The sequence below is a fragment of the Lathamus discolor genome, chromosome 18 (assembly GCF_037157495.1).
Source record: "Lathamus discolor isolate bLatDis1 chromosome 18, bLatDis1.hap1, whole genome shotgun sequence".
Classification (NCBI taxonomy): domain Eukaryota; kingdom Metazoa; phylum Chordata; class Aves; order Psittaciformes; family Psittacidae; genus Lathamus; species Lathamus discolor.
The window spans coordinates 701115-728128 of NC_088901.1; the positions used below are offsets into that span (position 1 = coordinate 701115).

Here is a 27014-nt window from a genome sequence, read left to right on the forward strand (position 1 = left end):
GCAAATCGTGGGTCACGACAGTGGTAGGGAAGCAGCTACTTGCGTGTTGCCCTCTTGGACTCCTACAAGGCAGGAACTGCCCTTTACACAAGATGGCTCAGTGGAGCACCATAATCTACTTTTCCAGCCCTGGAAAATTCCGGCTTAGTGTGGACAGAAAGAGTCATCAGCTGCTGACAGCATTTTCTCTGTTACTAATCCTCTGATATTTACTGATGCACCGGCATCTTTCTGATCTCCACCATCAATCCAAGAAAGGTCCCTGGGAGGAAGAATCAAAACATCTATATTGTAGAACAGCCAAGACTGTCAAAACCAACCTCGGCACTAGCTAAAGAGAGCATGACCTGCCCTGACAAAACAAAATGCTGCCAAGCAGCACCAAGATACACCAGCCATGAGAATCCGAACCCTTGATTCCAGAATCAGAGTGGTTTTGGGTTGGAATGGACCTTAAAGACCATTTAGTTCCAACCCCCCTACCATGGGCAGATGGATGTCCCTGCAGGCTTTTGTACTCCATCATGTTTGTCAAGACACACGTCACATATAGAGATGTCAGGACGTCTTAACAAATACAGTGGACTAGCTCTGAAAACACACTCTAATTCTTAACCTGAATAGTTCTTCCATTCCCATGGCTGCAGCAATGGCCCTGGTAACACTTCATTGAATCTGTCCTGCTGAGAGGAACTGCAGGGAAACACATCAGTGTTCCCTAACCTCTGAAACACTGAAGTTTTCCTCCCAGTCTTCACATCTACTCTCCACCTCTCTACCTCTGTCTCTAAGAACACATAGAGAAGGGTGGTGATGCTGTTCAAGTGCGAAGATCAGACCAGGAGCTTCTCCTAAAATAAGAGTTCCTCACTGTGCCTGTGTACAGAGAGCACAGCTGCCTAGATCAGAACCACAGAACCAACTGGGTTGGAAAAGACCTTCAAGATCATGAAGACCCACCATTCCCCAGCACTGCCAAGGCCACCACTAAACCACGGATTGAAGGAACGCAGCTATTATCAGCCTCAGTTTGCCGAGATACACGATGTGAGTGCTGTCATAAAATAACGCTTCTCAACAGCTTGAGCAAACCATGGTAAATGCAATTCTTCCTCAACTTTCATGAATTAGGATATAATGCAAATTAGAAGGGAGCTGTAGTGTAATCACCACATATGAGATATGTTAGCATCAGGCATCCAGACATCAATTTAAACCGCAGGGATCAATTCAGCACCAGACTGAGCTTCTCGGTGGTGACTCCACTGACAGCACACCAAGAGCAGCTCCAGGAGCTGGGCGCAGGTGGGAGGCAGCTGCAGGGAGCCTGAGGAAGGAAACGCAGCAGGCGGAGATCATTTCAAATACATTTAGTGGAGCAGGCGACACCCGAAGACAAAGTATTCCATTCTTTAACACAACGCGCGAATACAAGCGAGCATCCACAAAGCACGGGTCCACACAGAAACCCCAGCAGAAAGACGTCTCTGAAAGCACGAGAACAGCTGCAGAGGTGTCGCTGCTCCTTCACTTTGAAGCTGCAGATAAGGGTGAGCAGTGTAAAACATGACTATTATCAGCTCTGGCAGACAGATTTTGACACGCAAATGCAACTCCCTCAACACAGCAAGCAGCTCTGCAAAAGGGAGGCAGACCCCTCTGCAGCTGCACCTCCTCAGCTGGCTCCAGCAGCGGTGGAGCTGGCACAGCAATGGCAGGAATTGGTTTCTGAACAAGAAGAAACACAATGGGAAGGCAAAGACATGGTCTGGAAGCACCTTTAAGTGAAGCCAGTGATCCTGCCCACCAACACGTGTCCAAATCTCTGCCTGAACTGGGAAGATCAGTGTTAAGGACACGGTGCCTTAAAGAGAACCCTGGATGTCCAACTTTTACAACCTCTGAGATCATTTGCACATCCATGAAGCGTTCTTCCTCTGCCAAATAGCAGTATTATTCACCAGCTTACGATCAATATGGTCACTTAGATGCTGGGTCACGTCCAGAAGGTACTCTTGAGATGACCAATATTTTTCCCAGCTTTCAGCCCATTGTGTTACCCTGATCTATACAAGGTCGGTTTCAAAAGAACTCTTTAGCTTGCAAGTACTGAGGGTTCTTGCAAACAAGCCTTTTTTTCCCTTTAACACGTGTTTGCATCTAGCACCCAAATAGCTAAATACCAATTCTTCACTTAGTAACCTTCAGGGATTCTCCCCCACACTACAGGCATTCCCACACCTCAACCCTTGAGGTGCCATCCACACAACAGTAGCCTTCACATTGGGTTCACTCTGCTTCCGAGGTGACCAAACAACAAAGAAGGACAAATTAGGGTAAAAAAGGATAATTACAACATGATCAGGGTAATTTTCGTCCTAAAAGCATCTTTTGCCATGGCTTAAAAAGCCAGCCTGAATATTCATGAAATGCTCTCTGCTATCTAGCAAATAGAATTAATCATATTAATGCATGGAAAAATAAGATTAGCCAGAAAGTGGTATACGAAATCTAATCATGTTTTATTGAATGAAACATGAGTGGGAGAGGTCAGGAGGGCCTTTCATTGTCATTTGTCACAAGAAGCCTCTCTCCCTGCCACACTCCTGGCACAAGAGCAGCTCACTCAGGCTCTGGGAAGCACTGGGAGCAGACAGGAGCAGGGGGAAGCAAGTCCTGCACCCAGTGCTCGGCCACACTGTGGCCTCGGGAAGGAGCTGCATGGATTGGCAGCAGAGTCCTCCTCATATGGGGGACGGCTGAGGTCTTCCCTCCCCTGCCAGCCATACCTGCTGCATTACGGAGCATCTTTAAATGCCATCTTACCCTGAGCACCTTGCTCTTCTGGAACTTCCCAGTTGCTTCTGCAGCGCAACAGGCTCAGGAGCTCCAGGACCACATGCAAAACTACAGAAACTACATTGTACAAAGCATCAATCCTTTAACTCCAAAACAGCCATCAAGATGCTTCTGAATCGTTTGCATCCACTAAGGAAACAACCAGCTCTGCCACTCAGCTACCACCAAGAACCAGGCACCCTGTGCCAGGCATCAGCTTTCTGACCTATAAAATCCTGCTCTCCATGTCGCAGATCTGTATTAAAATTAAGGCCTGAAGAGTCAGACAGCAACTACAAAGGCTGGTACGTCCCAGGAACACACCAGAGGCAGCAAGGGACCACCACAGCCCCGTCACCAGGGAGAGCTGCAGGTTGCCTCAATGGGGATAGGCCTGGTTTCCAACAACCTTCTCCAAATGCCCCAGAGAATACACCTTCTAAGAGAAAAGGGGAACACTTCCCACTAAAGCAACGTTTCACAGCTTTGAAGCTGTGCAGGATTTGTTTCTAATGAAAAACATTATAAATGCTTAATGAGTAAAAAAATAGAATTAAACTGCATCAATCAAACGACAAAGTCTATTTTCCAGATCCCAACGAACATGTAACTGGCCTTTACACAGGGATTTCAAAAGCCATTTCAGACAAGTCTCTTATTCACTCCTAGTCCTATGCAAAACATAACCATGGAAGAAAAACAGCTGAGTATTACTGATAAAGTACCCATTAGTTAACTAGGGCTTGCAATAAGGAAGCTTAATGCATTGCACAGGAAAACTTTCGCACTTGCATTATAGGGCTTTAACTAGTGATGAAACAAGTTATTTCAGACACACAATAATGCTCCGGTCCTCAGCCCCGTGGAGCCTGGGCAGGATCATGCTTGTCAGCATTCAAATAAAAGCAATTACTGGCTGGAAAATAGAAAGGAAGTGGCAAGGGTGAGATAAAGCCACTTTAAAGCAGTCACCAGGCAATCTGCTTAGAGAAGCCCTGCAAGGAACAGCAGCCGCTGGGGAGCACGCAGAGGGGCCCTGTCCGGCTCCCACCCATGCTGGCAGTTGGTGATTGCAATGCAGAGCCCGCACGATTCCTGCAAGTGCTGTCCCATTAACCTGGAGCAGCAGCAGATGCAGACCCAGGGCTCCGGAACTGGAATGTGGCAGCACAAGGAACCACTTCACTGAGTGACGATTCACTAAAGCCCAATTCACCGGCCCTTTGGAGCCAGTCTTCCCATTGACTTCAGTAGAAATCAGCTGAGGTCTGAGATGAAAATGCATGCTGAAAGCTCCAAGACTGCTATCTAAGGATCAGAAGCTGCTTTGATATGAGGAAAATAGGTTGGTTCATTAGAAGCACACACAGAGGAGTTTTTTGCCAACCGACGATCATCATCTGAAACTGTGACCTTAAGACAACAGGTACTCTAATCTCCTAGAGGAGAGCACAAGATGTGCGAACAGATTAGCCTGGCCAGTGGTACCAACTACCTGGCATCAAGAGGGAAGCACAAAGCAGATCCACATAGAAGAACCTTAATGAGTATTAGAAACCACTTGGCAGACAGAGGTGGTGGGGAGGGAAGGGTCAACTGCAGATAATGACAAGGAAAGGAATAAAGTCAGCAGCAGTGAAGAGGAGCTGCTGAAGCACAGGTGATTCCTCCACCAGCTCTTCCCCCAACTCAGCTCTCTGTAGAAACACAGCAACGAGAGGGAACTTCTCAAATGCTTTTCCATAAAGGGTGATGTCCGAAAAGAGTTTGCTGTGCTCAGCTCCAGAAAGGCAGATGTTCTACACTTAACCAGAGGAACCTTAAATCCTCAGGCCAGAGAAGCTGTGGCTGCCCCATCCCTGGCAGTGCTCAAGGCCAGGTTGGACACAGGGGCTTGGAGCAAGCTGCTCCAGTGGAAGGGGTCCTTGTCTGTGGCAGGGGTTGGAGCTGGAGGAGCTTTGAGGTCCCTTCCAACATAAACTATGTTATTTTTCTCCCCCGAGGCTCACCCCAGCACATGGTCCGTTATATCCACTGCTCAACATCTGTACCATAGGAAAGCAGAACAAGACACGTGCACTGCCTTCACATCAGACACCACCGGGCTAGAAAAGTCATGCAAAATACATCTGCGTGCATTGAGGCACACTTGCTTCTAGGAAATTAAGAGACAAAGTGAAACCAAATTCTACCCAAATTAACTGCAAAAACAGTCCTAAGGAGAAGGAAAGCATTTGTGTGAGACAAGCAAAATATGGCTCCAAGGCTGAAAAGTCAAAATGAAGATGAGAGACTGAAGAGGAGGAACGGGATTTCGACAGGAATAAACTCCCCTGCTTGGCAGTTACCCACGTGCAGCCCTGCTTCTCCTGCTGCATTCACTTGGCATGGGATTAGTTACAGAAAATCAGGGAAGAAATGTTTCCTGGGAAATGACAAGGAAAAGCTCAAAGAAAGGGAGGACAGCAGAGGGGCAACGTGACAGAGGGTGCAACCCCCCCCAGATCAGACCTGTGTTCCATCAGGTAGAATAACTCAGTCAAGAGGAACATCATAGGGAAGCAAGAGTCACCTCACCTGCTTCAGCTCTATGGGAATGATTGCAAAAACCTTCTTTGCTAAATACCTGCATTATACCCAGCAAAACACACACTTGATCTTACTCAATTCCTGTAAGCACACGTAAATTGGATTATTAGTCACTTCCTACCCACCACCTTCCCTGGCAATAGCAGCACAATGCTTTAGTAATCATAATGCAAGTCATTATGCCTAATATTAGATACAGGTCCCAGACCAGCTACATGAGATCTGAATGGATGACAGAAAAGTGCAAGAGGCAGACAAGCGCATTTTCCTTGCTTGCATTTACTTAAACTGCAGCAAATACGCGCAAACAGAGGAAATGCACACCTCTGCCTCCACAGAAAGCAAGAACTTACCCTCTATTAAGTGTGCTCAGAGCGCAGCCAAGCAATTGCTCCACAGCACAATCCTTATTTCTCTACAAGAACAGTATTTTAAACCAAATCAAACCTACCCAAAGCTCCAGAGCAATCACTCAGCTATTAAAGGGAAGATGAGGCTGGAACATGCCTGCTACAGAGGGGGTTCAGTGCTACCCAGGACCAGCCTGGAGAGTTCCTTGTCATCAGACACAGTCTTGGCACAGTTTGGGTGCTCAGCTTGAACCCCTTTGCTATCCTCAGTGGAGCTGAGCCCCCACAGGGATGTTTGCCATGGAAGAAAGCTTTAAACGGGTACCACAAAGAGCCGTAATCCACAGATATTCCTGAGAAGCATCCACCCAAGATTTAGTGAGCTCTGAACAGATACTGACACAGAGCACAGCCCTCGGGGACTGGAGCCCAAGCTTCTTTGAGGGATTTGCTTCTTTTACATGTATTTATTGAGAAGAATGTCACTGACCCTTTCTGGTTTCTCAGCTAGTAGAAAATGAGGGGGAAGAGAACCCCAAGTCTTGAAGACAAGAAAAAGTCTGGGAATAATGACATATATACCACATACCCCTCTCCAAGCACATCCTTGCCCTGGTAGAGAAGGGCTGTGATTGAGAGGCCACTCCAGCCAGCCTCTAAGGAGAAGAGGGCAGCTACTGCCATCCTTCCAATTTCCTTCTAGCCTGGAGACCCCCCCAGCGTCCTTTCTAGTCCGACAGGCTCTTTCTCACACCGCTATTTCCTTCTCCTCCTGCTCTCTGCTCAGTAGAATTTTATTTCTCACCTGTCAAGGAAACCCAGGCCCAAGGTCCCATGACAGAAGCTGCAACAGCGGTTAAAAGAGCTGTAAATGGGTTATTTTATTAATATGTCTCAAATAGCTGCTCAACCTCTATTGCTCTCCTTGACATATGGATGCTTAGACCTGCAATGCCCTTACTCTTTCAAGTCTTATTGCAGGATTTGGACACAGCTGTGGTGACTGCTGACGGCAAGAGGGTTAAGGGAACCTGGCTCATCAAAACCCAAGAAAGCATTTGCTTTTAAAGAGGGGAGGATGAACAACGCAGGAGACTTTCAGTAAGCACAGGCCAAGTCAAGCTTACTTAATGCACCGAGTTAGCGTTCTCATAAATACCCCCATTAGATGATATTCCACAGCTTGGAAATACATGGGAACTACACCCCAGCTGAAATTTCATTTCATTTGTGTACATCTCAGACAAGATTAAAACTATTTATAATGCTCAGGAAATGAAATATTTAGCTACAAGATGCTTCAACAGAACGCTTTATTTGGCTGCAAATCTTTCTGCCGTATTACCAATAATTAAAACTAGCTTTTCATAGACAGAGTGGAAAAAAGGGTTCTCGCTATATGTTCAAGCTGAATCATATCACAACATGCTTAAAGAGGAGACAGGAGCTCCAGGTTTTTTCCCCCATGGGCAAAAATTACTGACAACTGAGTAATGTGAATTTAATTAGCAGGCTCTGAGCCAAAGGCCGGCTCTGAAAACTGAAATTCAAAATAAGACTCTGTAATTCTGCTTACGGGACTGAAAAGTTTCCTCCTCCAGAATACCAAATGAGCTCCCTTTGAACTGACTGCTATGTTTATCTTTGCCTATGTTTCCTGGTGCTAGAAAGATGCAGGATGAGCCTCAAAGCAGGAACGGCTGCATCTGGGAGCCCTGGATGAAACTGGTGTTTGTGTGACCCGGGTTTTGCTCCCTGACCCGGCGCATCTCACCGGGGCCACTCCACCAGCCCATCAAACAGGAGCCTGCTGCTGTTACAGCAACCAGAGCTCATCCAGCTCCCACCAAAAACACATCCGGAGGAAAGGCATCATTACAGATGCAGGACAGGGGCACTTGGTGGGGAATAAGGAAAGAAAACACACCATCATCCCCTTTGACAAGGCCCCCAGACTGCTGTCTATAGAATATACTACCTTAAACCAGCTACTAGATCCCCTCTCCAAAGGACTGCACGTGCACATACAAGCACTACTGAAAGTCAAAGGGCTTATCTTTCTAAGCTGCCATTTTTAAAGTTCTACCATGCTGTATTTATGGGTAGTTTATTAATTTCTTTGCAGCAGGTTCCCTCTGACAGGCATTGTTTTATGTTGGGTACGACAAGACACAGTGCTGCACTGGCAACACCTCCAGGCTGAATAATGTTTCTTAACTAGCTACATTCATCTTTACCACACACCACAGATGACTGAGCCTTGCTGCTGTACATAATGGCTAAAAACCAACAGTGCCCTAAAATATTAATACATGCTAATAAACCCAGGGTTTTCTCCATGAAACAGCAACATCTAATTTTCAGAGGGGTCCTGGGAACAGTAAACAGTTGGTACATGGTAAATGGCAACTTCTCTCCCATCAATACACCCTAAACCTTCAAATCCTATTCCCCCATAAGTGCCAGGCACGCATAAATTACTTAAATGAACATTATTTGTGGTTGCGACAGAATCCGCATAAATAATCGTAATTTAGCTTCCTGCTGAGATCCCAGGCAACACCTCAATATTTCACATGCTTAATTCTTCCCTTCCAGAGGGATATCAGGTTTAAGGCTACTCCCTTCATTTGCTGCTCATCAGGGCTTTTAGCTGTTTGCTGAGTGCACTCAGTGCAGGAGATCACCCTGTCTACATCGGCCAGAGGCAGAGCTCTCCTTTGCTATAAAAGCAACATGAGCAATACATCAGACTCTGCAAGCCCTCACTTCAGACTTCATAGCCCTGACCACTGGGTAGCTCTTGTATATCAGAAAAGAGTGTGGCATTCATTATACATAAAAGCACTATTTCTGAAAGCACTGCTCAGACAAAGGGAGGAGGGTATTGGAATTCCGTGCACAGCCTCTGCCTAAAGGACAAAACCATCTGTAGATACGCTTGCCAGAAGTTCATTAACAGTAAAGCCAACTTGTCAGCATCAGCTTTAGTCATAACCACAAAACAATTCAGCAAAAGCAAGGTTTGGGCACGCCGATGTCTGAGGGGGTTTTCCTGGGCTTTGAAGAGTTGGGTGGTTGCTTCGGTTGCGTGTTTTCAAGCTCCTTACTTCCTCTCACCAGCAACATCAAGAAATCTTACTGCGGAGAACATGATTTAAAGCAGGTAACTGCCACTGCAAAGCTTAACAAGGAAATAAAAGCATCCCAGGGAGTTTCATTAGAAGGAAGCAGCTATGACCCGTGACTGCAGGTAACAGGGAACTGCCCTCCTTCAGGCACAAACTCTCTTCACTCTGAACACGCTGTAACGCTTGTATCTGCACACACAAAACATCAGCAGGTACTACACGACTGTACAGACCACAACGAGCTGTGGGCAGCAGTAACTTACCAGAGCGAAGATCCCTCTGTTCCAGCAACTTCTAGAACATCGTATCCATCTTCCAGCTGAAAATCCATGAAAACCAGAGCAATAGTGTCTCCGGGTTCAGCGAGAATAGTCCACGTGCAGTCTGCATTATTGCCATACTCCAAGGGAAAATGAGGGCTTGAGATAATCCCGCTCTGTCCCCGCAAAGTCCCTCCGCAGGCATCATCAGCTGCAAACAGAGTGCGAGTTGATCAGATATTGCAGAAACGCGAAAAGGAGAACATCAAGAAAGAGTAAGCCCAAATCAAATCAAAGCTCTAAAAGCTCCATCGTTTTCGCTGGGACGTGTTTTACTACACACTATTAAGAGACAACGATGTTGGGAATGCAAAATCCAATCAGGTCAGCCAATGTCTCCTGGCAAGTGCCGGCTTATTCCCCACCACACACTTACTAGGGATCTGTTCAGTCTAGTTTTAAACCCCCCAACTGACAGAGCTTCTGGTGGCTCTCAGCCTCACGTGTCTCACTGCCAGGATGCTATTTCCTCACATGTTTTCGCCCAAGCTTCCTGTTCCACCCCTTAATTCCTGATGAGGATCCTCCGAGGTGTTTCCCGTTTTCCCTCCTATGTGGGTAGCCGGCCAAGCAGGAGGCAAAACCCTGGGGAATTCAGTGACCAAGAAAGGATTCACAGGTATGTGACAACTGTCACAGTGGGGAGAGAGGTTGGGTTCCACCCCAGGCAGATCTCAGTACCTTCACCAACAACAGGAACACCCCAAGGGTTGGGACAACTGAGTACAAGCATGGTATTTAACAGAAATCTAATAGAAAAGGAGTGGAGTGTCCCACACCCCTGCCTTACATGTCTTTATTTGCTCGTATTTCTTTTAATGTTCTTACTAAAATCAGGGGTAAAAGTGTAATTCCTTGCTCAGCAGCACAGCAGTGACACGTCTCGGTCACTGGATCTCCTGTTTGCTGCAGGCTCTTTCTTTTTTATACCCTGAATTTTATCAGCAGGAGCAATTAACAGAGGAGCATCTCAAGAAAACATGGGCAGGAAGAAAAGGAAACCCAGGGGTTCATTTGGGCAGCTCACTCCTCTCATACACAACAGCATCAGCTCCGCACTTTGGAACGCTGCTAGGAAAAGCCTGTTAACTTTACAACGTGTTACAGAGCAGCATTTCGGATGCTTTAGTCAAGGAGCTTGGGGCTTATATCCAGTTATTTTCATTACAACCTAGTTTTAAAACAAACCCTTCCAAACAAATTTAACACAGGGGAGAGCGTTCGTTGAGTGCAATGAGGTCACTGGCACCTAGGGAAAGGGCAGGACAACTCTGCAGGAGGGTCCTTCAGGTTTTAGGCCTTTCCTGGTGTTGGTGTCTTGTGCTGCCAGTGGGGTTTATCAGCAGAGCCGAACCCCACAGCCTCAGGCTCGTGGAACTTGACAAAATCAGACAAACACAGACGCCAGCTTCTCCTGCCCCCGGCCATCTGCTCTCCCAGGGCACCCAGCCACCCGAGCCGGCAGAATGAGAAGTCTCGGAGGTGCAGGCACCTCTAAGTCCCGGTGGACACCACGGCCCTTTGCGACTGCTCCTGTGCTGATGGCACATGCAGAGCTCACAGCAAGCAGGAAAAAACACGATTAAAACACCCCAGATATGCAGGCAGCTACGAAACTGCTTCTGGGCCAGTCCAGCAGCCAAAGCCAGCACTGAAAAAGGCCACAGAAATCCCAGTCAGCGCTCTACTACAAAGTTGTCTATTTGCTGCAATTGTATTGCAATTGTATTGCAGCAAATTAAAGTTATCCACAGACACTGAAGTCCAGTCAGAATCATGGATTTAGGCTGCAATATCTCTCATCTAGTCTGAGCACCAGAAAACCCTTCAAACTTCAATGCATCGCACACCAGACTGAGAGCGGGACCTCCAAAGAAGGTCCATGCAAGAAGTGAAAGGGCTTCTTCCAAATGCCTCCCCCCGACAGGCAGAATGAGAATGCTTTTTGGAGGATGAATGGATCCCAGCCAACGGAGATAAGCACAATTCGCCCGTTTACTGGAATGTTCACATCTAATTTCTTATGAATAACTGCCCCTGCAGATGCTAGAAAGAAAGAGATGCAGAACAGATTCTTCGCCAAGCACATTCCCAGACCATGTGCCCAGCAGCAAGATAGGCAAAGCAGGAGCAAGGTCATTACCTGCTTCAGCAAGGCACAGGTATAATAAAATAAGCAATTTGTTCTGAAGATAAGCTTTCCTCCAGAGGGGCAGCTACCTCCTACAGAACACGTCAAACATCACCGTTGCCTGCCCGGCCCTAGGCAACCATTCAAAGAATCTCTGCAGCAAGGTCCTGCTAACCTACCATGAAACAGATGCAAGCAACCCAGCCTCTGCAGACAGACACCATGTTCAAGGGCACAGATGCTCTGGGCCAGGCACTTTGCTTCTCAGTGCAATCATGGATTCCTGCAGCTCGGGTCTACAGGGAGCCCTTAAACACAACACACCCAGGAGCAAAGGCAACGAGGATTTGGAAGCAGCAACTCCCACTGGCAAGTTCTCAACCGCATTTACTATGGGGGTCTGGGAAGTCTGGGGCTGGGGCTGGTAATTTAAAGTTGTTCCTGCACTAGAGGAGAGGATAGAAAATATGCTCAAGGACGCAGACTCAGTGACAGGTTAGATATTTTAACCATGGGGACTTTTCACACGACTAAGCTAGCTTACAGCAGCGGAGGATACAGCAGCAGAGGATACAGCAGCAGCAGCAGATGCATCAGCAGCAGCAGTCTGCTGGGTTGGGCCCTTTTTGGTTTTATTATTAAAGGAAAGGTTTTAATTTTAATTCCTTGAAAACTTCTCTTTGCAAAAGGTATCCAATGGGAAGCACATTCCCTTCCCACCCTCTTCTAAACAGACACTTGCTAATTCTGTAGAGGCTGTTACTGTTTAAACTGCTTCTAAAGTCTTGCACAATCTTCCTGCACAGCCCTTCAATTACTCTGGGCTCAGTGCAGGCTAAGCAGCTGTTTGAGTTCCAGGAAGACAGACCCCTTTTAATGAGATTATACATATTTGATATGCTTAAAATGCAGCTTTGCAAGCACTCAACTGTTCCACGGGGTTACGGGCTCTGCACTCAGCGCCTGCCGCAATCACAAACCTATCAGTTCTAGTTAAAATCAGCTAACAACCTGGGCAAGGTTTCCTTCCACGTGCGTGAAGGTGCGTTACAAAACAGCTTTGGATGTTCCCAGGTATCCTCTGCCTGTTTCAAATGCACCATTTTGCTTCACTTGCAATAAACAGAGGCTGGTGAGGGCTGCTCCTTCTGTGGCTACAGCAGAACAGAAGCAGCATCCCAAGACTGCTGGGGTTTTGCCTCCAGCATGCCAACTGTCAAGACAAAAATACAGCTGGACTTGTAGGACTCTGCTTAAAGCCCCGTTCAGATGAAGTCTGAGGCCTCATTTCACTCTGTGCATACAGGACAACAGGGCAGAAAGCGTGTAAAACCGCACACAATGCAAGGAGGAAACCATTCCAGGTATTTCTGACATGGGTAAGTGCCAACTTAGTCCAGATTTTACAGCCTGACCCAGACTTGCTGAGGACTTCCAGTCCTTGAGGCAAACCCGAGTTACACACGGTCTACCAGGCACAGCCAAGCTTCTCCCCCGGGCAGCCTCAGCTGAAGCACCCAGCTCCTGCTCCACAGGCCAGCATGGAGATGGCATTTGCTGCTGCTTGGGTGCTCCCTGAATGAGATCACTGCCGTTTAATGCTTCCTGCCACGTAAGCAAGAGGCATAACTCACCAGAGCAGAGTCTGGGCACTCTGAATTTACAGTCTCTTTTAGCTCAGAGTACAAGAATCAATTTTGATATAACTGTGCTTTCAAAGCCACTGGCGAGCTGCAGCACCAGCTCCCTCACTGCCGCTGCACAGAACATCTCACCAAGCCATTCTTCCACATCTGGAATTCCTCCCTACTTCCCTTTCTCACTGAGGTTACACTTGTCCTTCATAAGAACCCAACTGCATCAACTGAGCATTGAGTAAAGCGAGTGCAGACCAACCCTCTGCAGGAAAAGCAGCTGAGCCGCAGCACTCCTTCAAAGAGTCACTGTCATGGCACATCCTCCCAAACGCCTTTGTTGCGTACTCTCTTCTGCCATGCATTTGTTTGCATCTTCAATTATTTCAATGCATGAAGGCTGAAACAGAGACAAGGCCGCTAACGCGGAAAAAAGGATGCTCCAAAGCAGAAGACAAGCACAAAGAGAAGAGCAAAATGAAACCAGAAGAGGATATCAGTCAGCATGGTAGAAACCTGCACTGTTTTCAACCCCTATCTCACCATTGCAGTGGAGAGGAGGGGAAGGATGAAAGGGCAGAGTCCCCACATGAAACGCTGGCCTTTGCAGTGACATCAGCCAAGTCTATTTATTCCCAAAGCAGCTTCTGGGATTTTAACATCAGTGCTAAGGGACACTTCTTGCCTCCATCTGCCAGGATCTGACCCACCAGCATGACCCATCCCAGCATATAAGAAAAGAATAGGTACTAAGACATTTAACAAACTTCCAGTTGACAATCACCGGTAAGCCAATATTAATAATTATGATATTAGTAATTAATACTATTATCAATTACAAGCTACGAAGGCCTTTCCTCAGGGAAATACATACCCTCCTTCAGGCAAGAGCTCTGAAACCACTATCCTCCCTGCAGAAGGGGGCATAGTGCTGCCAGGATGCAAATCCTTTTGCCCCTTGCAACAACTAAAGTCAGTTTATCAGCCAAGCGCAAACGTCTGACTGCTGAAAGCCTACTGCTGGTGGAAGCAGTTCAGCTGATTTTCTAATTCAGCAAGTTCATTTGCAGACTGTCTCTGCTACTTTCTGCTTTCCTGGAACTAGATATAAATGTTACATGAGAACATTTCTGGCTCCTGCTGCCAAAAAAAACCCTTGCAAGTTTTACCTGAGGTAAAGTCCTGAAGGATCAGGACCAGATCTGTGAGAAAGGAGCAGCAACCTCCAGGAACCTGCAGGCACTTTGCTACACAGAGCACCTGAACAAGAGCGTGTTCTGCTGCCATCAGAGCAACTCCCACAGCACTGATGCGAGCACCACAGAACTGAACATTCCTCTACCCTGAAGTGTATCAGAACCCACCATCACTGGGGGCTCTGGGGCATCAGTTTGGACAAGGGCCTGTAGGGACAGGCCAAGGGGAATGGCTTGAACCTGCAGAGGGGAGACTGAGGTGAGCCCTTAGGCAGAAGCTCTTCCCTGTGAGGGTGCTGAGGCGCTGGCACAGGGTGCCCAGAGAAGCTGTGGCTGCCCCATCCCTGGCAGTGCTCAAGGCCAGGTTGGACACAGGGGCTTGGAGCAAGCTGCTCCAGTGGAAGGGGTCCCTGCCCGTGGCAGGGGTTGGAGCTGGAGGAGCTTTAAGGTCCCTTCCAACCCAGAATCGCAGACTGGTTTATGATTACTGCTGTGTAACCGATTCAAGCAAGCATTAAAAACACACCAAGAAAACAATATTTGCTCACTTTAAATTCAAGATTTATGCCACAGCTTAGAACTGCTGATTGATTGCACAAGCAGAGTCAATAAAAAGAATCAATGTAAGATGCTTTGCTGAAGTACACAAGGAATTGAGGCGAAAAGACTTCAAACAGCAGCAACTGTTTTGGTATAACACCACTGACACTTTCATGTTTACAGACTCTCTAGTTCCTTGTCACCCCAGAGGATTAGCAAGGTCTCTATCCTGGTCAAGGAATCTAAGTTTCCCTACTTAAAAGGGCTCGTAGGAGAGCTGGCCAACCCCTTCAACCACAACCAGATTTCACCTCCATACAGCATCCCACGTCCAAGGCTGCTGCTGCAACCCACCAGGCAAAGCACCACGATCACTGTGGAACGTGCCATGAGGGAAACCACCCTGGCACTGCAGAAAGCAGAAAACCCAGCTCATTTTCTAGTATTTGAGCTACAAAACCCGCATGAACTTGAGGAGGTGCCTTATCTTACAGATGCTCCTCCTGCTTCCCCCTCCCTGCACGGACTTTAGGCAAAGAATCCCGGACTGGTTTGGGTTGGAAGGGACCCTAAAGCTCCTCCAGCTCCAGCCCCTGCCATGGGCAGGGACCCCTTCCACTGGAGCAGCTTGCTCCAAGCCCCTGTGTCCAACCTGGCCTTGAGCACTGTCAGGGATGGGCCAATTCTGAAAATGAAATGAGGAAAGAACTAAAGACACTGAAGTTAAAGCCGCTGCACAGCACTTTGAACACACCGAGCGCTTCACAGCCTCCCTGTTATTGACACAAACCCTGGCAGTTTTAAGGAATCCAGTAAAAAGGAACCTCAGTATTAACTACAGCATGTTTAGTTTTCAGGTCTTTTACATCAAGCTTACAGTCCGTGAAGCTTTTCCCACCCCAAATAGCTCATTAAATCCAGGTTCACTGTGGCCTGTTCCAGAGAAAAGAATCCACTTTACCTCTGCAGAAGGGGAGAGGAAAATCCCAGGAGGCACTGTTGTCCGAACTGGCCTGGCACGTGAGCAAGGCATGGCCTTCCAAGAAGAAGCCTGGATTACAGCTGTATCGCACTTTGTCACCGATGCTGAACGTTGTCCCTTGCTGAATCCCGTTCTGCAGCCTTCCTGGGTTTCCGCACGTATGACTTGGTAGAACTGCCAAAGAAAGTTGTTTCTGGTTAGAGACAGCGCATTGGAACCGAGCTGCCAGGCGAAGAATCCCAAGGGAAGGCTCATCCCACAGCAAAGACATCACTTACAATGTGAAGAGCAAATAACCACAAAACTCACCCCACCGGATTGCACCCACATTCATCAGGCCAGTTACCATTAAGTCCCATTTCTACCAAGGAAGCAAAATGCACTCCCCAAGCTTCAGTCAGAAGCAAGATCCGATTTCCTGACCAAAGCTCCTAAACCAAAGGCCCCTCTTCCCCCTGCAGCTATATTTAACACAACTGCAGTTGACTGTGATTTCTATTTCTCACTCAGCCCTTGTGGGGCACCTCGATGTGCAATGTAAGCAGAGCTTGCTGTACCTTAGAACCACACAGAAGACAGTTGCTAATTACAGGTTCTGCTATTGCCTAGACAAAAGGGCAGCATTTCAGCCCACCAGGATTTATACTTCATTGCACTGTGGGTTTAACCCACGTTTCATGCATACGCATCAAACCAGACTCTCAAGAATGGACCCAGCTCTACTGAAGGCAAAATACAGTCCAAAAATAGGCTGCATTGGCAGGAATACAGGCTACTTGAATATCAGGTGGTGAAGTTGCAGCTAAAGTGCAGGTAAATCCTTAACCAATGCCTCTTACAGCAGTTTCAGAGAATTTAAAGCAAACTCTATAGGCTTCCATAAGCCACTTCCAAAAGATTCACTCTAATCACGGGTTTGGAGCCCAATATAAAACCCAATAAGGACAACCAAGCCTAGGAATGACAATCAAATTTGAATCGGGCTCATCTGCAGCATCTTGTATTGTAGTTCTTTTTCATTAAGGCTGAAACATCAGAGGAAGGAAAACATGGTCATTCAAAGCTGAGTGATGGCTTCTCAGTGGAAGCAATTTTGTCAGGGGCACGAACAAAACCAGATGAATTCCTACGAGCAAAGGGAGGTTTAGCCTGCAGCTCTGCCAAGGAAAAGAGGAAGATTAAAAAGGAAAATGATATGCTAGTGTAGACAGCATCCAGCAGAATAAAATACAACCCGAACCATGTGTAAGCATGTGAAGTGAAGCATAAATCCCTGATGCTAAGGGATGCAAAGACGCTACCTTTTACCTTTCTGTCCTGCTGGGGTACAGCGCTTTAGGATTATGGGATCGAGATTGGAACATTCCCTGTTTTATCTCCCTCCACCAGCATCCCCCACTGCCTCCTCAGGGTGAGCCCCAGTGCCAGAGAGTGCTCTCTAAGGCAGGCACACTGACAGCATCCCTCACAGCAAGGGAAATTACAGTCTAATCTGTAATGAATATAGGATTACGCTGCATCCAGCCAGACCACCTTGTTTTCTAGTTAACCCGCTTCCAGACTAAATGCAACCCTACCACCTTAAACTTCATTCATTTTAATGGCACATTCATCTCGACTCCTGCATCGCTTCAGCTGCTTTTCATTTCTGCTGTGACCCCAGGCTCTCAGCACCCATCTGCGTGCAGAGGAGCAGCCCAGGAGAGCACAGCCGAGGACACAGCGCTGGGCTCCTGTCTCCCCAGTCCACCTTCCACAGGTAAAAGCTCCAACAGACAAGGCTCATTCGCTTGCTCCCTGCCCCAGAACACTATTTACACCCTTGCCTAAAGCTCCTGGAGCTGGGAAGTTCAGCAGCATCTTTCACATGGTCGTTACTATTTCTGTGCAGGTTTTGTAAGGGTGGGATGCTATCACACACATCAGATGGGTTGCAAAGCAGTGCAGAAATAACGTTTCATTTTCTGTAACGAGACTTCAAACCCCAATTTAATTAAATTACCCATGCCAATTTTTTTTAAATGAACCCATTCCTGCTTTATGCTTCCATCCTTTAAAATGAATGACTGAAACTTCGCTATAAATAAAAACCCATCATTTTTTAAAGTCAATCTCTACCACTCGCTGCTCTCAACGAACTGTGAGGAATCAGACAACCCTGACCTGCAATGGTATCCTCCAATCGCACTCGAGAAAACAGGCTCTCATTTAAAAATTCTGCTTCATTTGGCTGCCCTAACTAATACCTTGTTACAGGACAGCCAGCGCACACGTGCTTCTAGAGGGAGCAACGTTAACTCCTGGATGGCTCTGCATTCAGCGGGGCTACATCCAGAGCAGGGCTCAGCACAAGCGCTGCAGAGCTGCCCGTAGGATGCGCTGTCAGTCATGCACCTCAGGCGCTTGAGCAGAAGATGGATTTGGTCAGCCCTGACCACGAGCTGATGGAGTCCACCTTCCCTGCGGTGGGATGGGGAGGAGCCAAAGGACAGAACATCCGCGCTTCCCAAGAATCCACGGCTTCCCAAAATCCCTCCCATACACCGGGGGAGTCCAGTGAGGCTCTGGAGAGGTCCTCCTGAACCCCAGCCCAGCATGGGCAGCCCGTGCCCTGCTTCACTGCTGACTGTGACTCTGAGCTGGTGCAGCCGCTGCTTTCACAGCAATGGATGTGGGATTCTGCTCCAACGTTCCTGAGAAGAGATAATCCTATTGCTCATACTTGGCTGCCTCTAACAGCCAGACTCTGATTGCTTGAGAGATTAATAGGACTGTATTATTTACATCAGATGTCGCACAGAATAATATTATTAAAGCTTTGTCTTACCCATTTACCAATTCCACTGTAGATTAGTAGCATGGGTTTTTTTCCTCCCCATAAAAGATTTGTTCCCAGCAATCAACATAATATTTTCCAGTGATTGTATGGAAATGAATGCAGCCACACACCAGATTTGTACAGATGAATAGAAGGTCCTGTTAGTCATTTTGTAGCTAGGTCTGTTTCTTTCCATGATGAATTTAGAGCAGTTTATTTCATTTGCCTTGATTTGAGCAGCTGCCAAACTGTTATCTTATTTTCTGACTGAGGAAATAGGATTATTCACTGCAGTTGCACCTGGAGAGGTCTTCAAAATACCTCAAACATCACTGTCCCAAGAGCTATTCAGATATACTGCCCTGGAGACCTCATTCAAGATGACACAGTAAAAGAACCGTAATCATGGTGTTAATTGTCAGCGCAGGCACAAACGGAACTAGACCAGAGAACTCTGGAGAGGAGACTGGTGAGAACTACAACTGTCTCAAGAGGTGATGCGAAAGTGGCATCTTTTCAGTGAAAACTCTGAGGTGTGAGGACATGGAAAACCAACCAAAACCTAGAGCTTTCCCACCCTCTGCAGTTTTCAGCCTACCCTTCAAACCCACTCACTGGTCAAAAAGAAGCCTGTAGGGCACAAGAGCAACCTCTGCCCAACTCCACTCCCTTCTGCTCCAAATTCACTCTGCTTTTTCTACCTCTTGCCTTTCAGTTTGGGCCCTTTTTGTCCCATCCTTTCAAACCCTCACATGCTTCACTGATTTATCTCTTACCCTTCATCACACCCTGAGCGCATCATCCAAGACACGCATGCTGCAGAGCTTTTACAGAGCAATGAAGATGTGCTTCCCTCATGGAGCCTGATCTGTTAGTACAAGACCAGAGGTGTCTCACAGATTTCAGAGCGTTGCTTGAAAACAAACTGAACAATTTAGAAATGGAAACAGCAGATTTGAGGGGTTTCCACCATCCATTCCTGGGAGCTGCTAACAAGTAGCTCAGAGCTCCCAGAACTGATGCGCACCAGAAGCTTCATTTCATTTGCTGGTTTTCTGCCCCATTTCTTTATGCCCTTCTCACCAGGCTCTTCCCCTCTTTTTTCATCCCCTTGCCCAGGATCACTACACTGGCAGTTTTCAACATGAGCTTTCAAACCCCAGTTCTTGTCAAGCCGCATCTCCTCGTTCCAGTTCATTCGAAATTAATTAGTAGTTTTGAAGTCATTAGATGTGACTCAACGCACCCTTGGACAGCATCCCACCATCACCGCGCATCCAGCCTAATTACATCAGCCTCTCCCCAAACCCCATCGCTCTTTTTGTCAGGAGAAAAAGAGGGAAAGAGGCAGAGAAGTGGTTCTCGTCTGGCTCATCACACTGATAGCTTCCTGCTACCTTCAGCAGCTCAGGGACTTTCAAACCATGCAGACTCCAACCCATCCCGTGCTGGCTCACCATTCCAAAGAGAAATCTTCTCCGTTTCCTATTCAAATTAATTTTCAGCTCCATTTTCTCTGTTTATATTGTTCAAATATAAAATAACCCCAACATTTAATACATCCAGATCCTGCATTCCAGTCTATTACCCTATTTACATAGCTAAAAGAAGCTTTTTTATTGCTTGAATTATCTACGGTAGTTTACAACAGATATTTCAGTGCTATCATTGTTCTAACCTTGAAATCTTATCAAGAAGTGCAACTTTTATGATAAGAGGCCATACATTATCTCCTCATTCCCAACTGATTCTCATTCCTAATAAAAAACCAGCGAGGAAAGCAAGCAAGCCACGCCAGAGCAGGCACTTCCAGCTCCTCAATGCTGTTATTACAGCAGGAATAATTTATAAGTCCCAATGAAAGGATGCTACGCAGACCAAGCAAAATAACAAAACCATTGACTTAAACTACTTGGCTCAGCCATCACTGCACACTCGTCTCCAAATCAGCCTCTGCTATGCTTTGTTTAACCCTTCTCTCAGTTCTCCTGCCCTTCCTGAAGCTATAGGGGGTGGGAAGTCAAGACACCCAAGGGAAACATAGGTCCCTTCTGCCACAGATCCAGGCTGGGCTGAGTAGGGCAGGATGTCACTGCACTGTGTTTGTTACCTTCCTAGACATTAAAGGAGAGAAGCAGATTCTTGAAGGAGAACCTATTTCCATCACTGCTTCCAAACTTAATCAGACTGCAGCGCACGATGTGGACAGAGCACCTCTGGCCAGCACAATGTGAGCTCCAGTGGCAGGGGGAGATCCACACAGACCAATTTCCTCTCCTTCTTCATCCATAACTGTTGGGGCAAGTACCACAGGGATACTCTATGACTCCCTAATAGCTTCCACCAGGGCTTTAGTGCAATCTGCTTTAGCTCAGAAGATTCTTAACCTTCAGAATAAGTAAGTGTCCAGTGTGTGCTGCAGAAAAGGAAATAAATGCTATCTTTTTCATTTCATTTTATCCTTTTTTATGTCATGATTTGTTTCCAGTACAGCCAACAGAGATAAAGCTGGATGGAAACCTATTTTTTCCCCTCTAATATTTCTTTGTTCACTAAAAAGCAGCTAGACAGTTACTTTTGGATAATAACAGGCCAGAATGGTTCATCATCCATCTTTTTTGTGGTAGTATTCTAAGGCTCTTTTGGAAATTCATGTTCAATTTTCAATTTACCTTCCTGGAATGTGCTGCAGCAACTTCAGTGCAGCTGCCCCGAGCACCAGGCGAGCCGAGAGAGGATTAATTTAGATTTGATTTAGTCATCCCGCTACAGGAGAGATTTAAAATGTAAAAGCAGTAAGCTCCTGGGATACAGCAACAATCCCGTGTACCTTCAGGGATGCACCGAGCAGGGATCCGTCGCATTGGGACTTCACGCCACTCACAATCCATACTTTCAAATGAAAGTCGTTCCTTGGTGAGTGCAGTAGAGGAAAGCCTGGCTGGAACAAGATCCAGACACTGACCCTGGCTGAAGAGATCTTTTGCTGGGCCCTAAAGAACACGGTTGTGCTAGCAGACACTCAGACATCAGCAGATGCTTTTGTTCCCAGACCCAGTGGTCCTCACATACCACCCCAACCTGGGGTGCTCTCCTGCATCAGGAGCCTAATCAGCGAGGCACTTGAGAATGCGCTTATCTTTGTGAACATGCTCCAGTCCTGCTGCTTTCCAGTGCCACAACACTTGAACACAAGCTTAAATTAAAGTAGGTGGCTAAGTGTTCCGCTTAGCAGGAATGGATTTAAGTGTATGTTTAAAGGCTTCATTGAACTGGCATTTAACAGCTGCAGAATAACCTGAAGAAACTTCCCTGGGGAGGAGGCTGCTTTTACATTTCTTTTCTCTCTTCCTGCCTGAGCTGGGGTTAACCGCTCCATGGGAAACAAAGGCCTGCACCTTTCTGTACCATAAAAGACAAGCCAAGAAAAGCAACCCTGCAGTGGTTATCAGCACCAGAAGACAACTGCAGGAACCAAAGGAAAGCAGAATTAAAACTGCAGCCCCGGAGAGTTCAGCTGCCATAGCAGATTAAGCACCTCACTCTGGTGTGCACATCAAGACTGAAAGCCAAGGCATCAGCGTGAAAAAAGGGTGTCAGATTTGGGAACCCAGATTTGAACTGATTCTATCTAGACACTGGGTGCCAGTGTTGATCCGCTCTGCGTTGTGCTGGAGAGTGTCCCTGGACAGGGAATGCTCTTTGTTCTGGTTAAGAAAGAAAGGCACTTCCAACTTTAGAGACCACATTGTTTATCTGCCTATTGATCTCCCCCAGCTACAGAGAGCCAGAAACAGAAACCGTAGCCAACTACATCTGCTTCAATCAATGTTCCACAGCGGAGGAAGGGCATTCACCACCACATCACTCCTGGTTCCTCCAGCCACTCCTCTGGCGGCACCAGGCACTGCAGGGCGGCAGCAGCCCCTCCTGGGGCCGGAGCTGGCTGGGAACCCAGGGTGCTGGCGCTCCTCAGGTCTCACCTACGGCACTGTGCACCTGCACCCCAGCACAAGGACCTGCAGAGCCCACACCAGCACCAGCGCCTTCTTCTAATGGCTTCCAGACATCTCTCCTACCCCTCACTCCTGGCTTTCAGGAGCCTTTGGAGGAGCAGCTACTAATTTATTCCCTCTTACAGTTCTGTTCTATACCTTCTTTTTACAAGGGCATGTAGTGACAGGACAAGTGGGAATGGCTTTAAACTGAAAGAGGACAGATTTAGATTAGATACAGAATCACAGAACAGTTTGTGTTGAAGGGACCTCAAAAATCACCCAGTTTCAACCCCCTGCCAGGGGCAGGGACCCCTTCCACTGGAGCAGCTTGCTCCAAGCCCCTGTGTCCAACCTGGCCTTGAGCACTGCCAGGGATGGGGCAGCCACAGCTTCTCTGGGCACCCTGTGCCAGCGCCTCAGCACCCTCACAGGGAAGAGCTTCTGCCTAAGAGCTCATCTCAATAATCTTATCTAAATCTTGGCACTGAACAGGGCTGGCTGGGGTTGATCTTTAAGGTCCCTTCCTACCCAAACCATTCTGTGATGCGTTAGGAAGCTTGGCTACTCAACACCAGTAACTGCCAATGCTGCAGGCACAACGAACGGGGACACCAGCCTTACAGAGCAGTACATTAACTCATCAGTGATGTCCCACGGTTTGTGGGGAAACGCCCCGGAGAACAGGAAAGGTGAAATACTACGCCACTGAGTCGATCCACAGTAAAAGCAACCAGGAACACTGAGCTCACGGTGCTGACACCTCCCATCAATAACCAGAAAGCAAACACATTTCAAGGATGGTGCCACGCAAAAGCCCATGAGCAGCCACAGCAATGGGGTGGGTTCTGCTTCCAGCACCACAGATTCATTATTAATCTGTGGTCATAGCTGATTAAAAGAAGCCCCTGGAAGGTAATTTTATCCTCCTGCACTGAAAACAAGGCTGAAGTGATCTCATTATGTCACAAAAACAGCCTAGGGCTCACTCCTGTTTCCTGCACTCACAGGTGCCTATCTTGCAAAATTTGCCACAAGCACAATTTTGCAAGCTCGGCAGTAACATGCACTCATCTCAGAGAACAAGGTTTCAGCCCCACCTGGGATCTCCCCAATGCCTGAATATATTCAAAAGCAAGAGCTTATTCTGATTCCAAGGACCTTACTCTGATTTCAAATCCTCGTCTGGCACTCAAAGGTGGATGCTGCGGATCGCCACCCGTATGCAGAACCGAAGCACATTAAATAACCATGCACGGCACTCCTCGAGTGAGGTTTTCTCTGATACAAACATTGGTCACTTGAAGCAAACATCTTGAATTTAAATGGGAAGGCGACTTCCCTGTCACTTCTGAGCATGTGGCTCGAAGGACGCGGGTGCAATTTCAGGCACTTTCTAGACAAGACATGGCTGAGCTGCCTCATATGCTGCCAGGCCCTGCGGGGACACATGCAGCCCTGCCAGTTCACATCACCAGTGGTCCCTGTTGAGACCTCTGCACTGACACGGGCACTTGAGAGGGAGTGAGAAATGCCCAGCCACCCACTTAACACTTCCACAACTCGCGTGGCTGCCGGCCACCCTTCAGAGATGGAAGCTCTTACCCCCAGCAGCAGCGTGAGCACGCAGCTCCGGTTCTCCCAGACAAAACCCATCTTCTAGCTGGGGACTGCAGGAAAACCTGGAGAGACCACTCATTACACAATGAACATCCCTTCCATTATCAATGAAGGTCCTTCCATGTTCCTCATCAGTGAGATGGCAGGAATTCACCTCGTTTAACCTCTCCCCACACAAGACACTGGGAAGCTCTACTCGAAGATGGACCTATATATCCAGAAATGCTCATTTAAGTTCTGTCTAGTATCATGGTCTAAATACTTCAAGGAGACCTTAAATACATGAGGAATTGATGCAAAGAGATGTTACAAATGAAAAAAATCCATCCGTACATGCTACAAGAGGCATCTATCGTATAAATGTTGTCATGGCAACAGGATACAGGTTTGCTTCACAGGACACTCAGAGCCCCTTTGTGGAAAGGGAAGGAACTGGGATTGAACCTTGAGAAGGAAGATGCCTCAACACCTCACAACCGGCCTGAATCCTGTTCCACTCCATGCAGCAAACCTATGCCCTGCTTAAATCGCACATTACCAATATTAAAGGTGAATTTTTTGGCTTTGATAATACAACTCTACAGAGAGAAAGAACCAAGTGAGGGTTCAACTGTAACCACACAAATACCATGTTATGTTCCCACATAGAGATAACACAGGAAGAAAAGCATTCAACATGAAATAGCTCAGCAGTACTTCCATCCACTTCCATTCTTCCCTGTTTCTTTAATTACACTCTTCATATGCAACACAGGTCCACCCTCTCTAAGGGCAAAGACGTAAACCCTACTTCAACCCAAGGTGAGGAGCAGGGGAAGCAGAGGTTCATCCACCCAAAAACTGCATTCTCCACTGCAGGTGCAATTTAATAGAAAACACTAAATCTAAACAGCCTTCAGCTCCTGAACCCTTCAAGCAGCCAAAGCACACCCGGGCAAAGCACAGAAACTCAACCCCTTCAAATGCCCACACTGGGAAGAATTTGCACAGCACCTTATTTGACACGCAATTCAATCAGAAACAAGCAAACCCTCTTTGCTCTGGAGTTATGCATCAGGCACGCTGAAGGAAAACACCCGAGTGGGGAAAAAAAATGGGGCCCATTATAAAAGGTAAAGTAGCAAAGGTGACATGTAATCCTCATACTCAGCAAGAGCTCACTAAAGCTTGCAAGAGATTCATGTAGAGGACTTCTCCGTGACTGGCACCACAGCCTGCACTACACTAGCTGACCCAAAACAGGTATTTTTAGACTAAGCCCCTCTATGAGCTGTTCATCTTGTTACTGCTCCATTCCATTCATTATGCTTTTAATCATGTCCAAACAACCGAGCTATTAAATAAATTCCAAAGTGGCACAGCAGGCTGCGTCTTACGCAAGCTAAAGATCAGAGCAGTCGGAGAGAAAGGCTACTCTGGCTGCAGATTAAACCTCCCCATTCTTACGAAGCACAAAGCAACTGCTGGACTCAACTGCTGCACATTCAGGATTATGGCTATTTCTCAGCCCCATCTCCTGCCGACATCATAAAAGGCATTTGGGACATGATTTACTTTATAGAAGTTGCACAAAGAGGGGAGAAAGTTATGTAAGGAACCTTTCAGTAATGAACTCCCCGCTGCCAACGCCTTTGTTCCCCTCCACGAGAGCATCTTTTAAGTGCAGATTTCTACCCTGCAACACTTGAAGCTTTCCCAGGCAGCTTCAGCATCTTGTAAACTGTCTTGAAAGGAGAAGCTCTCCCGTGCTGTGACCACGAGAGATGCTGCCCTGCACACCTTCCTTCCTTACAGCAGAGCCACTGCTGAACTTGGAGTGCTGTTCAGACATCCCCCACCTGCTTCTCTAAACGCTGCAAGGTTTTACTGACATGAGGGATGCTGTGCTACAAGCGAGAAGGAAACCAACATCACGCATTACAACACCAGAAAGAAATTGCTATTGTTCTACAGCACATTCCAGTTTCATCAAGCAATCCCCACAGAGACAAAAGATACATTTCCCTTCTTACCACCCCTGGTATTTGGGAAGGGCAGTCCCTGAGCAAGGTCTGCAGCCTGTGCCAGCAACACAGCACACGTCTTGTTCCCTGTTTTGTTACCAACAGAGGCATAGACATGGATTAAGCACCTGAAGAATATAAATGAAAATGCATCTCATAAGCAAGGATAAAGATACTATCTCAGCCATGGAATTACACCTGCCATTCACTCCATCCCACCTCAATTCCTCATCTTTCAAAGGCAAGTAAACTCACACTATTCATTCTTACAGATTATTTGCTCCACAGGCGAGCCAAGCACTCTCACCCGTAACTCCCATGCTCCTTTCCAAATCACTGCCCCCAAATTCTTCCAAAAAGCTAAACTAAGCTCTACCAGATCTACCAGATCAATTCTCCCGACCAAAGGCTTCAAATCTTACTTGACTCCCAATTTTTCCTCTGCTCCTTTTGCCCCCCAACTCCTCTGCTGACAAAGCAGTTCCTGCTCAGGAGCTCCCAGGAGATCTGGAGCCGGAAAACAGAGCCTGAGCTGGGCTCATCCCAACAGCCCCACAGGGTGGCCCAGGCGGGCAACGGCTCCATTCTGCTCTCACTGGGATTACAGACAGCCGCCTGCTGCAATTCCAGCCATGACAAAGCTTCCGAGCACTGGAAAGCTACCCGAGGCTCTCGTGAAACAACATGTGGCATTTACATAATAGTTTATATGTTCCAAGCTTTATTTAGGCATTACCTGCAGCTCAGGGGACCGGTCAGCCAGGCTGGAAGTCTATTCAGCATTAGTTCTCATGGGATTTCTGAGAATGGATTCTTCACTTGTGCCAGAAACGCCATAAAGCACATCTGCTTAGAGGTAGCACAGTC

At 47.2% G+C, this 27014-nt stretch overlaps 1 protein-coding gene across 2 annotated transcripts in view; it reads right to left on the bottom strand.

Moving 5' to 3' along the window:
- The window catches only part of CSMD2 (CUB and Sushi multiple domains 2), a 292865-nt gene that overhangs the window by 181960 nt on the left and 83891 nt on the right, over window positions 1-27014 (bottom strand). For both annotated transcript variants that reach the window (XM_065698010.1, XM_065698009.1), the window contains exons 5-6: window positions 15691-15885; window positions 9172-9379 (exon numbers count right to left, since the gene is read on the bottom strand). In XM_065698010.1, coding sequence (XP_065554082.1) covers window positions 9172-9379; window positions 15691-15885 — 403 coding nt within the window. The remainder of the gene's footprint in view (window positions 1-9171; window positions 9380-15690; window positions 15886-27014) is intronic.